The sequence below is a fragment of the Columba livia genome, chromosome 15 (genome assembly GCF_036013475.1).
Source record: "Columba livia isolate bColLiv1 breed racing homer chromosome 15, bColLiv1.pat.W.v2, whole genome shotgun sequence".
Taxonomy (NCBI): domain Eukaryota; kingdom Metazoa; phylum Chordata; class Aves; order Columbiformes; family Columbidae; genus Columba; species Columba livia.
The window spans coordinates 7,685,372-7,701,082 of NC_088616.1; the positions used below are offsets into that span (position 1 = coordinate 7,685,372).

General features: G+C 41.0%; 1 protein-coding gene across 6 annotated transcripts in view; it reads right to left on the reverse strand.

Annotated features, from left to right (window-relative positions):
• CLUAP1 (clusterin associated protein 1) overlaps window positions 1–15,711 on the reverse strand; it is a 55,746-nt gene that overhangs the window by 19,632 nt on the left and 20,403 nt on the right. For all 6 annotated transcript variants that reach the window (XM_005505628.4, XM_021291869.2, XM_065030886.1 and 3 more), the window contains exon 9: window positions 2,392–2,464. In XM_005505628.4, coding sequence (XP_005505685.2) covers window positions 2,392–2,464 — 73 coding nt within the window. The remainder of the gene's footprint in view (window positions 1–2,391; window positions 2,465–15,711) is intronic.

Consider the following 15,711-nt stretch of genomic DNA (forward strand, 5'->3'; position numbering starts at 1 on the left):
CCAGACAGGCAAGTCCTACATTTTTGACAAACTGAAGATGGAAGACATATTAGGATAAAAGCACTTTGCTTGGGGATAGGGTGTGGGCGTGTGTTTTTTCTTCCCAAAGCCTACTTTAGGAAGAGCTTTCTGACGGTGAAGAAAACCCATACTTTAATCTCTGTGTCTGTCTCAGTAACAGGGCACATCCCAGCCGAGGAGGATGCAGCATGCAGAACCTCCCAAGGCAGGGGAAAGACGGTTTAAGTGCTGATGCCTGGAGCACTTTACACCATTTCCACATGATACACACAATGCTCACAGGGCTCCTTGATAAAATCACTATCTGCCAGCCCAATGTTGTAGAGCTCTGGGAAATCCTCTGCGGCAGAAATTCCGTCCCTTATCGTGCTTCCTATTTCTAGTGAGAATTTTGCTATTAACCTTTCGGGCGACTGGGGCAGGTGAAGCTGTTCACTGATGCTGCACTGATTCTGCTGCTGCTGCTTTTCTTTTCTCCTTGCACAAAAAAAAAAGAAGGTATTTTTCTTGTGACTGAGATCCTGGGATTAATGTAACCACCATGTAAACATACCCATAATAGGCCACCACACAATTTTAGACACCAACCTCTGCATTCTCTTACCAAAGCAATTCTCTTGGTTTTGAACTGTGTACAAGGCATCATTTAACTAATAATGAGAGGAGGAGAGTGGGGTCTGGTGTAAGGGGAAAGCACAGCCTGGCACCTGACCATCATATGATAGCAAACCGTGGTCTCAGAGAGCTTTTACAACATTCAGTAAATTAACCTTACAGCACTCAGTAATGAAGAGGTGCTCCATCCTCGTGACTCCAGCCTCTGAGAGCCAAATTTATTGTCTCAGTTACATCCCTGCACCTCTGCAGACTTCCACACCCCGTGCAGATAAAAGCAGATGGGGGCTGACAAATATGACTTGATTTTCCAAGTTATGGGACAATCAAGAAATGAGCCAGCACTGAAAAGCAGGATCCTGGTGCTCCTATCACTAGATAAATTACTAATTATGACAATTAAGTATGTGAATAAAGATGTATTATGGCAATATTTTTAGGTCATTGAAAGTCATAATCACATGTTCTTAGGTGGCAGTTAAATCACTCACTAAAAGGCATGGTTCATATTATTTCAGTTATGCAAAATGACTGATAGTTTTCCAAGTGAAAACCCACACATAAGGAGAAAGCAGGTCAGCAAGTTTTCATGTTATACTTCATAATGCTAATTACTGATGACAGATGTTCTCCTCTTGAACTTACTCTGGAAGCTGTCAGACAGCAAGGCCTGGACTTTTTCACTCAAGTAAATCTTTGAAACGATTCCACATTCTTGTAATTTATATTACAAATCCTAAGTTTTAGCTTAACCTTCTTCACTTTTTACTGCATTGACATAAGAAAATGACATCAAAGACGAGAAAAAAATGAGTGAATTTCCTCTTTCATGAGCTTGCTCTGAAAATTTCTGCCAGCAAACAGTGAAGTGCGACTTGTATATCCTTACTCATTTTCAGCTTTCATTAACTCTCTCTCTGATCCTTAACTGCCTCTCTATTTTTTTCCCACTACCATACAAAAATGCACATATTGCAATATTAAATTCATAGGACTAATTAATGGGAAGTTCTTGCTGATGCTTGGCTCAGAAGGAGCAAAATCCAGTTTGTTAGCTTTCTGCAAAATCTCAAGAGGTTATTATTCCCTTCTGATCCTCAGCTAGAATTCTAATTAAGAGTAAGTTTAGAGAAAAAGAAAAAACCCTCAAATTTTACTTGCATTCTCATTTTGCAGGTACACTGAAATCAAGCAAATGCAAGCAGGCAAATGTGGACCCCAGTTTGAAGATTAGTGATATTAAAGAGCATTTCAAGCTGAGAGTTTTTCATCTGTGAAAGTTATGATCTGATAGACACATCACATTAATCCAAACACATAATCGAACTCCATGCCACGCAATGTGGCAGGCTCACTGCTGAGGACATAAATTATACTCCGGATTTGCAATGCACACCAGCACACTTACAATATGAGGCAGCCAAGTGGTCCCACAAGGTGATGAGACTACTCACCTATGCACAAGCAATTTGTTGGGTAGAACCCTCTAACCGAGTTTGTTTGCAAACCAACCTTTCACCAGCAATCCCATCGTGCTGGGACAAGGGCTGTGTCCACAGCCAGCTGCCCCATGGTCCGTTTCACTGTTCTCCTTTTAAAGTTATTATCATTCCACTTTTCCTAATGTAGCCTGTTGAGTCCATCATCTATCCCATGTCTCCTCTGCTTCAGGCTTTTAAGTGGATACTGAGACATAAATTACCCAGTATTTTGCATCTTTTCTGCTAACACAAGCAGTGAAGAAATCCCACTTACTTCCACTCTTAAGCAGGAGCTGTTCCTCTTCCTTCAGCCTGTTCTGCGTAAGACGTAGCATGTTTGCTGCTTCCTGTAACAGGCGAAAACAACTGAATTAGAAAAGCTGCCTCATTGCCCAGTCAAGTAGTTAATTGGATGGTGCTACAACAACAGTTAAGGGCACTCAGGCAGAACGAGAACAGAAAATTTCAGCATGGGAAGTATTTTATGAAAACACGGTCTTAACTGGAACCTGGGGGCTCCTACTTACTTTGCCCATGAAGGTCAGGATATGAAGCATGTACCCAGGTGAAACACTGCACTGAAAATCAACCACACATTCCCACTGGCTGAATCCTCACTCACTGCATTGAAAATGAGCTCACTGGTCTTCAACCCACAAAAAATTACTGCTGCTACAAAGTGGAAGGGGCTTTCTTTGGAATGGAGCCTTTCGTAGCTGTTAACCAATGCTCCAGTTAATAGAAGTGGTTTGTGAAATAACTGCAGCTTCATAATACCCAAACCAGAATAAATTCACACATTTCCACGCATGCAAACAAAGTGGGAGCAAGAAGCCCCATCAAGAAGCTGGAGAAGTAGAGCCATATACTATACTATACTATACTATACTATACTATACTATACTATACTATACTATACTATACTATACTATACTATACTATACTATACTATACTATACTAATTTGGGTGCAAAGGAGAACCATGATGGTATGACTGAGAAAGGTGGTTTGTTAATTTTTATTTCTTTAATGTAGCAGGTTGTTAGACAAAAATATGCTTAGAAACACCACTGTAACGACAGGATGATAAAGTTATGACAAATGCCATTCCCAGCAAATGGAAAACAGTAGGTAGAGCAGTGGCTGCTGTGCTGAGGAAAAGAAGCAAATCACAAGTTTCCACCCATTCAAACAAAGGCAAATGATAGTAGAAAATGTTGCAAAAAGGTCCACAAGGACTTTAAAACCTAAGTCTTGCACAGTCACCCGAGTAAGAAATATGATGGCCCAGAAGGGAAGCAGCAGACTGACAGCAGCGGGGCAGTGGCAGCTAAAACAGGCATTCTGATTCCAGCAAAAGGAATTGGCAAGAAAACGTGGTGGGCTCTGCAGACAGTAACTGATGAAAGAATTTGAATCTTCTAGGATGCAAGCACTTGGAGAGCATCACAGTCCTGGTAGACTAACGGGACTATTTGCGTGCTGAACACCACAGAGCGATCATAGGAGGTGTTTTGCTGAGTTCATGAAGTTCTCCATCCAGTTACGACTAAAATCTAGCAAAGATACCAAGACACTGAATTTTAGGAACTAAGGCTCGCTATTCCAATAGCAGCATCAGAAAGAAAAAACATTTTTAGTGACATCCAGTTTAAGTTTGGGTAGCATTAATGCTAAATAGCAAACTAAACTATCAATAGAGTAGGTAGGATATGAACTTGACACAGACATCTGTGTTTTAGGAGTTGAAATTCACACTGAAAAAGTTTGCAGAGAAGATGTTTACAGGTGGTAAGGAGAAGTGATGTAAATCCCTGTATGTGGTGAGAAACCCAGCTTGGTGCCTTTCTCAAAGCCACAGAGGAGTAAATTCTGATCCAAAAATCTGCTTTGGCCAACTATGCAAAGTGTCTGCTGTACAAACTCTCCACTACTAACACAGTCAATGGCCCCACGGGTACTAGAAAGACTGTTAATGATTGCTTGGGATTGTAGAAATAACACTGCAAAACATATAGAAAAGAACATAAATAAGACATGACAGCTTCTAGGGCTATGAAGCAGAGAGGTCATGATGCAAAATCATTCTGAACGAGATGCTCCAACAGCAACCTGCACCAATATAAACTACTGAAATCCCTGAAGTGATGGATATATATTCTGCATTTCCTTAGTGATTTGCTAGAGAATATTGGCAATCCTACAGCTTTGTAGTACACTTAAAATGAACCAATTTGAGGATGGATTGGACCTCCTCATCTTCACCTTGCCTATTCATCTCAGCAGCTGTTTCTTGCTTTGTTACAGAACAAAGCAGCTGAGATTAGCTCTTGGTACACGCACACAATGGCATTTGCTTTTCATAATAGAGGGTTGTCGCTCATGCAGCAGGAGTGAGATATAAGGACGAGGAGAAATTGTGCGGTGTATGAAGAGAGAGTGTGACAATACTTTTAATAAGGGCAAGCCTGCTAGGTACAACAGAAGGTGAGCGCAACACTGAGGTTGCACAAGATAACGTTCACGATCACGTGAGGTACCAACCGACGCAGAGCTGTTCTTCAAGAACTGAAGATGATGCTTCCTACCATGCAAACTACTATTAAAAATCTCACGCTACATTCACGTCCAGTTGTATGATTTGAATTGGAACGTGGCTACAGTTATGCTTGACCAAAAGTGCAATATTATAGCCTTCTTTCCCTTTTTATTCTGTTGAGGAGTGATGACTCTGGGAGAGACAAAAGATCCATCTGAAAAAGTCGGGCAGAAGAATCTTTACCGACAGGCTTGCTAATCTATGAGGAGGGCGTCAGACTCAGTCTGTTAGGGAATGATGATAGTGATGATGGTGATGATGATGATGATGATGATAGTGATGATGATGATGACAGCCCCATGAGAAGCAGGGGCACTGTGAACAGAGAAAGGGAGGCTCTGGTGTGTTCCTTGTGAAGGCAGCACAGGCAGGAGCCCATCTCAAGTGCCTGTGCACAAGCACATGCACCACAGGAAACACAACAGACGGAATTAGAAGGTGCACAGTTGCACAGCTTTGATCCCATCGGGTTTACAGAAACATGGCGAGGCCGTTTCCATGTCAGGAAGGTTGTTCCGGGCGATTCCAGGCGCTCTAGAAAGGACAAGCTGGGAGGTGAGGAGGAGGTGCTGCCCCTCGGCAAAAGAGCATCCTGAATGTCACCTTGTGACAGGTGATGAGCCCTTTGAGAGTTCATGGTTAAGGATCAGAGGACAAACTACTGACCTATAAAACAACACAGATAGTGCTGCATAAACTAATGTTAATTTTAACTTTGAACTTTTAAATGCTTGTTGTTGGCAGATCATCTCACTACAGTTAAAATCACAAACTCCAAAGTCACAACTGGCAGAATTACCGGAGGGGCCCTTTGGTTTCCCATCTCTTGTCTACAGTCATTTGACCATGACTTTCTTTTTCCTACAAAAGTTACCAAAACTGAACATTAAAAAATTGCTTTCCGCACCACAAGAAGTTGCACTCAGCAAACAGAGTAGCTGCCTTACAGCTCCTCAGAGCCAGCAATAAAGCAGGACCCTGGCCTGGCACAGAGAGATTTTGCATTTAGATGTTATTCTTCTCTGAATGATGATGCCACCTCAGTAATTACGAAGTGTTATCGCTGTGATAGAGCTTTCTGATGAATACAAGAGCAGCAACTTTCCTCGCCCCTCAATATTAAATCAAGTACAGTGCTTTGGAGAATGTGGTCTCAAACAAACAAGCCACTGCTCCAAATACAGAGTTGTGCGCACAAAAAGGAAACATGGACTTTTTCGAGCAGATTCTATGGATCCCTCATCAAGGTTAATGCTACTAAATACTTAGCTTTTACAGCCATTTATACCTCTTTACTGTTGTGACCTGAAGAGCATCTGAAAGCCATCACCACTGGCCATTTAAACTTTTTTAGAGGTCATCCTTCCAGTGGATGAGCACACATTGAATGAATTGAAAATCATCAGCCCCTATTATAAGACCATCTGTCCCCTCCTTATTATTCCCATCTTCCCCTCACTTTCATGGGCTGAAACAGTCACCACCTCCCACCATTAATAGTCATTTTACAGTAATCATTTCTCCTGAAACACACATAAAGCATACTTGAGAGTATTTTATACACTTAACTGACACTCGCCAGAAATTCACCAACTGTTATCATAATATTGGCACCAATGTCACAGCAAGGGGATGGGGACTCATTTCTGCTGTAATGTCATTATTTTAAATTATTAATTTGATTCATTGTCCTTTTTCAGAAAAAGGTTTTTTTTTATCCTAAAGCTCTTCTGTCCCAGCTAGCCACTATCTGTCATTGATGTATCCATCTAGAATCAAATTCTACTGAAAACCAGCAAATCTTCTGTTACTTTACAACATGACTCAGTCTTTCTAGGTTAAACCCTGCTAACCTTGAGTTTTGCTGCTTCTTGCAGGAGAAGTCTTCACTGAAAGTACTGTAATAGATACAGTAAAACAGAACAGGCAGAAGAGTATTATACTTACGCAGGTGAAACACCACATCTGACTTGGTACTGACAGTCTCAGCAGAAGCAGAGAGACCCAACTGCAATCACGTTGGTCAGTTGACAGTACACAAGATACAGCATCCTCCACCCCAAAATTCTGACACACTAAGTCCAGTGATCACACTTATCAAAATAAACATTTAGATCTGTTAGGTGACTACTGAAGTGCACTTTCATCAACAAAAGTCACAAAAATACCTCAAAAGATTATTGGAAGGTTTAACTTTTCAAGGAAATACTTATTAACTGAACTTCATTCATACTCTCCTGGAAATTAGGAAAAAAGCTAAAATGTTTTCCAATGTAAATGAAATGCATCATAAAGGAAAGCTATCATGGTAAAAGAAACCTAGCATGGGCTTATATGATGACTTTGAGGGAGAACTCTTTATGAAGGTGTATTGCTGTCAGGGTTCTGGAAAGAGGAGCACGGAACAGGGTGCCCAGCTGAGCCTTTGTGAGGGGCCATGGGAGTAGCAGAAGGCAGTGGCAGGAAAACATACAATTTGTGGCTTAGGATACCTACACTGATGCTATTCTAACATAGCAGCTCCTAATGCTACCAAGCTTAGGCTACATGAAGCCAGACAGTAAAATGTAATTAAAACCCCCCCACACTTAAAGCAACAGGATGCAACACAATCCACAGCAAGTATCTAGAAATTAGATTGGTTTGACGTGTCTCACATACACTTCCATAATTACTTAGCAGTTCTGGTTTCAGTACGTCCAGCTCAAACACTGAAATAACCACTTTCGCAGAACAGATAAATTGGAGTTGGAAGAGAACAGCACACTTCATAACCTGAAGCTGAGAGGCAGCGTCCTGAGACTTCAAGCAGATCAGATACTGTTCTCCTTCAACAGCAGACTGCGTGTGAAAGTCCACCCAGACACAAACACCTTCCCTCTGGAACTCAAAAGGAAGGAACTAAACAGAAAAAGCACATAGCTCAGGGGGGTGAATTCCAGTTGGGTGATTGTTCTTGCACAATAGAATTGGTTTCCTGACTTGCCCTATAGACTAGGGTGCTATATTCATGCTTTGTATGAACTCTCTTTGCATCTCTCTACATCCTCATCTCCCTTCTTATCCTCATAAAGTAAATAAGTAATTCTGACAGTGGCATGTTTCTTAGGGAACTCTTGATGCAATAGAAAAGCAGCACATGGATCCTGCCTACAGGTACATCTAGCATGTTCAGGCTAAGTTAAGGTTCTCCTTTCAGCTTCAGCAAGATCCAGATTCAATTAAGCCGGCTGGAGGCCTGAAGGTGAAGGGCCCAGGAGGATGTAAGAAGCACCCTGGAATCATTCAGGATCCACAGAATATGTTTGCTCTATATTCTGCCTTCAGTTGTGGAGATATTAGACCTCCTTAGTTGAGATGTTGCTAGAAGATTGTAAGGCTGCACACTGATACAAACTTCTTTACTCTCTGACTGAAACAGCTACCTTAATTTGCTTGAAAACTTTTTCTCTGTATGTTCTTTTAGACTTTTCACAGTAAAATAATATTTATCTTGACAGTGTGGCAAGTAACCTGTAGCTACAATTACATTAGTATTCTAGTTCAGATTAGGTAGAGCACTGCTGAAATGAAACTTCTTATTGTCCAACATAACTTATGTTTCACACTGCTAAGTGGCACAGCATACATAAAAAGGGTTAATTTGTGTAAAACTTAAGTGGAAGTTGAACCCTAGGAATATATCCAATATGCTTCAGCTACTAATTGGTGTTGAGTGTATGGGGCCAGACTAGAGCTATTCTGAAATTCTGAAATTAATATGGGATTCCAAGGGAGCCAAGGGAGCGGAATATCAGAGGAAACACAGCACTGAGCACACCGCTGAGGATTTGTGTGGCTGTCCACAACAGGGCACAGCTCAAGACTATTGTGAAAAGACAGAAGACAGAAGGATTGGTAAGGCACTGGCAGAGACAGCAACATGAGACCAGTCAAGATCACAGGACTTTAAATCATCCACCAGCACTGGATGACAGCATCCAAACAGAACTACGAAAAAAAGAAGGCAAAAAAAAGAGCCAGACTCACATTTTCTGCTCAGAGTTTCCCAGTTAAAATGCTTCTAGGCAAGAAGCTTGAAGTCAGCACTAACACTCAGGAATTCACTGCTGCCTAAAATAATGTGACAGAAAATGGACTTTATGCTGTGAATCAAATGTATTAATCATGAGACATATAATGCGAATTTACCATAACAACAACTCCTCTCTATTTTTCCCATTCGCTTTTGAGGAAGGTATGAATTATAATGACTCAATAACAGCTCATTGAGCATTCCCTTCACGTATTACATTTTTATTGTACCAAGCTTACAAGCAATATTGGTTGGATATGTGATTTATTTGAATTAATGTACAATTCTGCAATGTAAACCTGAGGTCAGTTTGCACTGTTTGAAGAAATTATCATCCAAATTAATGTTGACTGGAAGTTAGTATTCACAGCTGTGTCTTGTTCATCACCATAAAGCAGACAGTGTCACATCACTGCTAGAATCTAACGTTAGAATTACCCTCTCCCTGTGTCACAGGTAGCGCAAACTCTTAAATGTTCAAAGGGGAGCCAGGATTATTCACTCTCTTCAAGGACAGCGTTTATTATATTAAAGAGTAGTTGTTCTTGGTGAGCTTGATGGTTCCAGGAATGGATAATGGAATCTGCTGCCTTCATCCTGAGATCAATTAGCTCCAATACAGCCTGTGTTCCTTAAGGCAAAGAATCTCTTCTACAGGTGGCTGACACATACTTCAGTTTATTTCTTATTTCCAACCAGTCAAGTCCCAAATTAAGAGGCAGCACCAGCAAGCCTCTCTCTAACAGTCTTTTTAGAGCCCTAGCACAGGAATTAGAGACCTGTTTTTTTATGATTTCTCCAGCTTGAAAACATGTGCACTCCTAGTTCCTGTTCACCAGGACTATGCTCTAGCTGCTAGCTTAGAAGACCAGGATAAAAATATTTTTAAATATCTCATTGTGGTGGCTTAGGGAAGAAAGTAAAGATGTCTAATGATGCAGACAAGCCTCTTCTAAAAGAAAATGGCAAGAACTGTTTCTACAACTGTTCACATGCATCAGACTATGATTCTCTAATACAAAATGAGTAGGTAATACTCGCTGGGCAACTAATGATCTACAACAACACCACGTTTCACCTTACACATTCTTCTTCTCTAGTTTCAGTAATCCTGTTCTTCACATAATCACCCATCTTAAGTAGTAAGGACACCGCATAGCTTCATTCTAGCCTGCTCTACAGATTAAGAGACAGAAGCTGTTGGTTTAAAAATCCTTGTGGCTGAGGAGGATCTGAGATGTAGGATGCACTATGTGAGGCCCTTGTTTCTTGCCAGAAGACAGCCACCACCAGGCACGTACAGTGAACGAAGCGCTGCTGGAGTTAAACCCTGCTTAACAGGCTGCGATCATAATCAAGTCAGGTTTCTCATCAGTCCTCTGAAAGATGCAACAATGCTTGAATAGGAAACAGGCATATGGGTCAACAAATTTTTAAAAAGCAGGCTCTCAGAGAGTCTACTGGCCTAGAATGGAGGCTCCCATTTATTTCAGGACCTTACTGTGCTCACGATAAGCCTGAATGAGAATTTAAATGGAACTGTAGCAAACCAAATGTGACCCATATTCCCTGGGCAGAAAGCTGTACTGTTTGCCTCAGGATTTCTGACCTTTCCTCAGTCCTGATGTCTGACCCTGCTGCAATGCTTCTGAAATGGTACGGCTCACGGTTTAGTGCACTGGTATCTCAATATCAGAATCATCTCCAAAGAATCCCGACAGTATTCCGGAGCTCTCAGAGCAGAAGGCAATGACTGCGCAAGGGGCAGTAACTCACACTGCCAGCCCTGGCACTGGGTGGTATCAGCCAAGGGTTCTGCCACAACACTCGTCCTAGAGGTCTATGGTTCATCTGTGCATAATATTTCATTTTCACACATTTCAAAGAATTGAACCAGAAATTGTTTCTACACAGCTAGAAATCTGAGAATTACTTTACTACTTGACATTAAAAACCTCAAACTTTACTGTTTTTCACATTATGAGATTACACATGCTTGGCTTGTACCAATTAAAATGCTGGTCTCATAGCTACTTCTCTCTCCTGCTAAGTATTTTGTGCAGTAGCAGAGCATAAACCTCCTAAATTTCACATACATCATTTTAACATCACCTACTTATGTCCATTTGGTGCAGATCAGTTGCAAAACATTAGTCCTAAAATAAGAGTTATTTGAACTTTTTCTTTCAACCAATTCCTTGGGTTTTAATCACCTACTAAAAGGTTTCCCAATGATTTTTATTTCTGTGTTGATTTCTGGGGAAAACCAAAATTGATCTGCTTGATCAATTTTGCTTCAAGTGACCACATTGTCTCCTATTTTGAGTGAATTTCAAGCTAGATTTCTATTACATATTACACACATCTAAAATACTTGGGAATATTCAAAAGCTGTAGGCTGACAGAGAAGGCATAAAAACTGTAATATGAACAACCCACTTATTCTACTTTCTTACTAAATAAAAACAGATAAAGAGAATACTTAAAAACTAAAAGGCAATACATTCAGAAAGGAATACATTCAGAAGGCACTAAACAGACACAGTTTTCATACAATGTTCCATCAGGAGTGGGATCACTGCAGAAGAAAGTCAGTGAAACGAACTAAGAACTGAAAATATTAGAGATCAGATAGTGTCTGATTTCTGTTCAAGGAAATCACAGATTTCCAGCCTACACCGTGAATGGGAGCTGTCACATCTCACACTTCACAGAAGCAATTGCTGGCATGGCAGAGAAAATCCCCACAACTTACTACACTACAAACTTTTCCCCAACTACAGAGCAGTTTATATACAACAGAATTAGTGCAGTTTTACAACAGCAGAAAGAAAGAACGAGACTGAGTAGCCTGTGCAGGGTCCATATCCAGGCACAGCACCAAGCCCTGATGCACAAGGAACCGCGTTACCTCTTCTGCTGAGGACTTTGTGTGCTGCTGAAGGCAGAATATGAATGTTTCTGGTTTTAGGAACCATTCTGGGAAGTAATCTTCGGCATCAACACCTTCCAGTCTGCGAGTAACTTCTTTTAATGAATCCTACTTGTCAGATTTTGGCGGAATTTGATGTGAGAGTAGGGATGACCTGCATTCCTTCATAATTCTCCTGTTATCAAGCCCCTGCCATATCGGTCTTTGCTTTCTCCTCTATGGAGAAAATTCAAATGGGTATTGGCCTGTTCAAAAAATGTCACTGGTCTTCCCACATATCTTTAGCTTATTGAAATGTTTTAAATCTCATCTTGGGCTCCCTTTTCAATTTAGTTTAGTAAAAACAATGTTGTTAACACAGAGTTGTAATTTTCCACGCACACCTCCCAAGTTCCCAGAAAACAGTTACGGTTTCATGAATATCACAGTTTTTTCTCCCAAAGCCAATCTAGGCGTTATCATGCACTAGATATAATGGGGTTTAAGTAGGATCATTTTAATCAATTCCTGTTTGATCCCTAGGCCTGTGAAAAAGCTCTAGAGTCTGTCAAGCATGAAGAATTTGAAGCTGTGAATCTGTCTTGGTTTTGTTAAAAACAAGTTTCTCTTTTAGTGAATTTGCCTGTCAGCTAAAGCCTTCGTATTAACTGCATTTTCCTGGAGAACCAGACACATGTTTTGGTAAACCTAGCAATGGAATGCAAACTTACTGATAAGCACGGATGGACATCTCACGGGAGGGGCGACGAGAAGCAAGTGAGCAAGAAACTGACCAACTGTGTATAACATTCCATTCACGTGAATACTTCATATAAAAGTGGGAGATCACGAGGATCTCGTCCCTTTTTGCTTTTTCCCTTTGCCCTTTTCCCTTCTGCTTATGGCCGACATTAGGAGAGGACCTTGCTAGTCGTCCCTGTGAACTGAGGCCTAGTGAGAGACTGAATCCAGCTCTGCTTGGCTGCAGAGTCTAATCCAGGACTTCAGTTGCCGGCTCTGCAGTTGCTGAGACTTTCAAGATTGGTTTTGTATATTTTGTATTATTTTCTCTATTCTTATTAGTAGCATTAGTAAAACATCTTTAACTCTCTTCACTCTGTCCTTCTTTTCCTCCCAATCGCCTCTCCTTAGTGAAAAAGGGGGGAGAGGGAGGGGGAAGTGGTGGGGGAAAGAGGGGGTTAACAATACATCTGCCAGGGTTTTATTGTCACCCCGCAATCTTAACCCTCGACAGAATCAAATGACCCCAGATTTGGGATCTTAAGGCAAGTTTGTTCACCCATTTGGTACATTAGGTGTCAAGATAATCCTAACAAATATGTGGACCTATAGCACTCAGTTGATGGATCCGATTGAGGTCAGTTGAGCTGATCTCAACTGTCTGTTCATTTCCCCCAAATTTTTGCTAAAGCTTTTAGTGTGAGAGAGCATCAGTAAAGCACCGGGAGCAGGTACGCACACAACTGCTGCAGGGCATGGAGAGGTACACTGGAGGGTCTACATCCAGTTGCCATGGTACTGGCAGGGGATTGCAGATTTTTGCTTCAGTGGAATGAATGCACACAGCAACAGTTCCAGCTTTTCTAACATGCTCTTCACATGCCCTCCCACCTTTTCTTCATCTCTGTCTTATCCTTTTGAGTGACCATAATTTCCTCAGGCCAGCAATTTCCTCTGCCATTTTCTCCCATGCTCCACTGCCCCGACTCTCTCCCTGTGCATTCCCTTTCTCCTCCTCTATTTTCTTCACATTTCTCCATTATGGGATTTGTGTGTCTCAGTGCACCAATACTATCATACTTGTACACTGGACTAAATACCAAAATAGCAGCAATCAACAATTAAGATGCTTGTGCTTACTTTGACATCTGATATTCAATATAATTCAGCAAAACTGGACCAGAAGTGCTCTCCTGGTACCCATAAAAATGTTACCAAACAGTCATAATTCAAATGTACATTTGCTAGAAGATTAAAGACTGTAACCAACTGCTTTTCATATTAACCTTCTGTCTGGCTGTTTCAGTAAGCAGACATTGCAAAGGGAATGGCTAGATTCAGTATTTCAAATGGGATAGCGTGCAAAGCAGCAGATCAGAGTGCAGCAGAACTCAGATACCCCTGTTGTGTGGATATTGAGATTAAAGCATCTGCTTCATATATGGAGCTCTGATTAAAAAAACATGAGTTTAATGAAGAGGGGATTTTATTGGGGAAGGTGGTTGCAGAGGGAAAGTCACAATATAGCCTGTTTATTTGGCTTTTCCTTGCTTAGTCATGATGGACTGCTGACTGATAGTAATAACATACTGAGGAAAAGAAAAATGGCTTAAGCAAACCCAAATGAAAGATAATGACTGAGTGGATTAGAACATTCTCTTCTGTGTGTCCGCCACTTCATGGTATTCCTTGGTTGAAATTTCACAGCACCAGCATAAAAAGCAGCCTTAAAATACCTCAGGAGAAAGTAGCTGAAGAAGAATGAACTTCAGCTATGTCCTTTGAGAAGCACAAGAAAGAATAAGCATATTCTGCCTAGAGAAAAGGCAAATGCTAAAGCATCTTGCCAAGTTATTCTAGCATGACACAAGCTAGTTTCAAAAACACCTTTTTGAATTGTATTGGTCTATGTTGTCCTTTAAAAGAGAGCCATTCATCTACAGTCACAGAAAATTTCAACCCTCAAATCTACAGCCCCCTGAAACTTTGATTTTTAGAGCAGCCACGGTTCTAATAGCTTTCATGTCTAAGCATCAGAAACAATTTCGTCCCCAAAACAGGATAAAAATTAATGAAATGTGCTGAATCTTTTTACAAAGTAGAAAAATAAGAACAAATCTTTGAGGAGACATGGCACATAAATCCCTGCTTCTGCACAGAAATGCAGGAAGATGGATTAATCCCACAAGCAGCACAAGAGAACAGAAGCAGAATAAAAGAGGTGGCTGAAAATGAAAAAAGGCAAAGGAAACTGCCAAGACAAAAGACTGTTATTTAAATTCCTCAGATCCAAAAATAAGTGGTGCATAACGGTTTGTCAGTAAGTGTGAGACACTCTCAAAGGAGTCATTTGAGGGCTTGTGACATCTCCACAAATGAGAGTTGATAACAGACAAATAATTTCATATTTTTCATACATTTCAAAGGGCTTCTACATCAAACGAGCAGGTGCTTTGCAGGTGGTAATTTCATCATCAATTAACTGTTCAGTTCTGGCAATACATTCAGTTCAGACTCAACACTGAGCCTTTAAATTCCTTTTGACACAGCGATTTCTCAGACCGGTGCCTGGCAGGAGACTCCCGCCGATCGCTCTCCAGCCGCTGCTCTGTATTCTTACAGACACCGGGAGGCAGAAGGAACAGGAACCTCAGGACAACACCAAGAGCTACAGAGTGCTCGTCTCCTGCAGCTGCACCCACCACAGCAAAGAACAAACCAAAACCATCCACACAAACGACTGGCACTGCAGTCTGGAGAGGCTGGAGTGCTTCAGCTGCTCAATGTCATTTAATTAAAATTGTGTGCTTGGGTACAATCTTTAAATCACTTTTCTAATTAAGAAATGCACTCTGGCCCAGGTCATTAGCTGTGCAACGTCAGCAGGGTACCAAAACAGCTTTGAGGCTAAGTGCACCAGAGATTAGCCTCGTTATTCAGCAAGGGTCTTTCAATCAGAACAAAAATTACTCCAAAAAACATGCACCTAGTCAAGGAAAGGGTCCAAGCATCAGTCTTCGGTGCTGAGCAGCACATGGTGTGCCGGTTTAATCTAATTACATTGCTGTTGCTTTTTTCTGGCAAGCTATTTAACAAAATACACAACGATGATAAAAGAATTGACTCTCACTTCTACTACAGAAGATAATTAAGATTTGTTTGGTGGAACGAAAGACAAATCAGGGTTGAAAAAAAGTCAACATAAACGTCAGTGGTTTTAGACAGTTGTAGAGAGTGTGTATTAAAATGGATTAAATATAATTATCCT